This window comes from Egretta garzetta, unplaced genomic scaffold (assembly GCF_000687185.1).
Source record: "Egretta garzetta isolate BGI_Z169 unplaced genomic scaffold, ASM68718v1 scaffold22, whole genome shotgun sequence".
Classification (NCBI taxonomy): domain Eukaryota; kingdom Metazoa; phylum Chordata; class Aves; order Pelecaniformes; family Ardeidae; genus Egretta; species Egretta garzetta.
The window spans coordinates 14,760-15,833 of NW_009259102.1; the positions used below are offsets into that span (position 1 = coordinate 14,760).

Consider the following 1,074-nt stretch of genomic DNA (forward strand, 5'->3'; position numbering starts at 1 on the left):
TGGGCGCATGGACAGCATCCTCGCTTTGTGACCCTGGGATGGAGGAGCTTTCGGCTTTCTGTGGCTCGGGGGAAAGCGTAGGCTAGAGCTCCTCGGACTTCCCCAAACTCTTCTGTTCTGGGAACAGGAAGAGCACAAGAGCTTGTCCTGCTCTTGCAAATGAGGTACTGAAATTTTAGTAGCGAGCGAGCGTAGCTTTGGGCCGAGTCCGGTCGATCTGTTGGACTTCTGTTCTGCACGTCTCTAATCTGTGTTTCCTCAACACGCACTGCTTTTGCAGCAGAATGTGGTAGCAGTACAGCTGCTAGGTCTCACTGTAGTGGCATTACATTTTCCTGTGCACAGGCTGTCTCCCCTTCCATTTCATTTCCTGATGGTTCTGTTTCTTCTTTTTAGGTAAACTAAAGCCAACCATGGCCTTCATGTCAGGGAAATTAAGGATTAAAGGTAACATGACACTAGCAATAAAGCTGGAGAAGATGCTGACACAGCTGAACTCTAAACTGTGAGGGGAAAGCCTTACTAGCGGAACAGTGGCCTTTCATATATAGCTGCAATGCTGTTTTAAAATGGTAGTCCTCGTTTTTCTCTGATGCAATGTAAGTATGGATAAAATGTGAGAATTTTTTTAGAGAAGAAGTAACTTTGATTAAGACAAGAAGATGTTTGTCTCTGATTAAACTAATTCCTTCTTGAGAATACATGTATTAGGTTGCAGGTGTTTTATTTTCTTTTGCTTCCCTGGGTCAATGCGGGACACCTGAAGTGAGTTTTTTCCTACACAGTTGCTTCACACGTGTCCGATAAAAAAGGTGGGGGGAGCAAATGTGACTCTGCAGATCTCTTTCTGTGATACAAGTGCCATGCAGAGATTCCTGAGCTGGCTTAGAAGTGGAAGCAATATTCAATTTAGCAGGGCCCTAATTACCCCTGGTAAATGAACATCTCATTAATTTTTTTTTTTTCTTTCCTGATTTTATTTCCTACACTAGTTTTCATACCTCTGCATTGCACCGAGTTAGGCTGCGCAGACATACCGAGTGATACACAAGTTTTCTTTTTGTGCAAAGGGTA

The 1,074-nt window shown here is 43.7% G+C and overlaps 1 protein-coding gene across 1 annotated transcript in view; it reads left to right on the forward strand.

Annotated features, from left to right (window-relative positions):
- Positions 1-664, forward strand: part of HSDL2 (hydroxysteroid dehydrogenase like 2) — a gene marked incomplete at its 5' end in the record, with an annotated part of 11,465 nt that extends 10,801 nt beyond the window's left edge. Inside the window, one exon of the mRNA XM_035890775.1 lies at positions 384-664. Within this exon, the coding sequence (XP_035746668.1) occupies positions 384-509 (126 nt within the window). The remainder of the gene's footprint in view (positions 1-383) is intronic.
- Between the last annotated feature and the right edge of the window lie 410 nt (positions 665-1,074).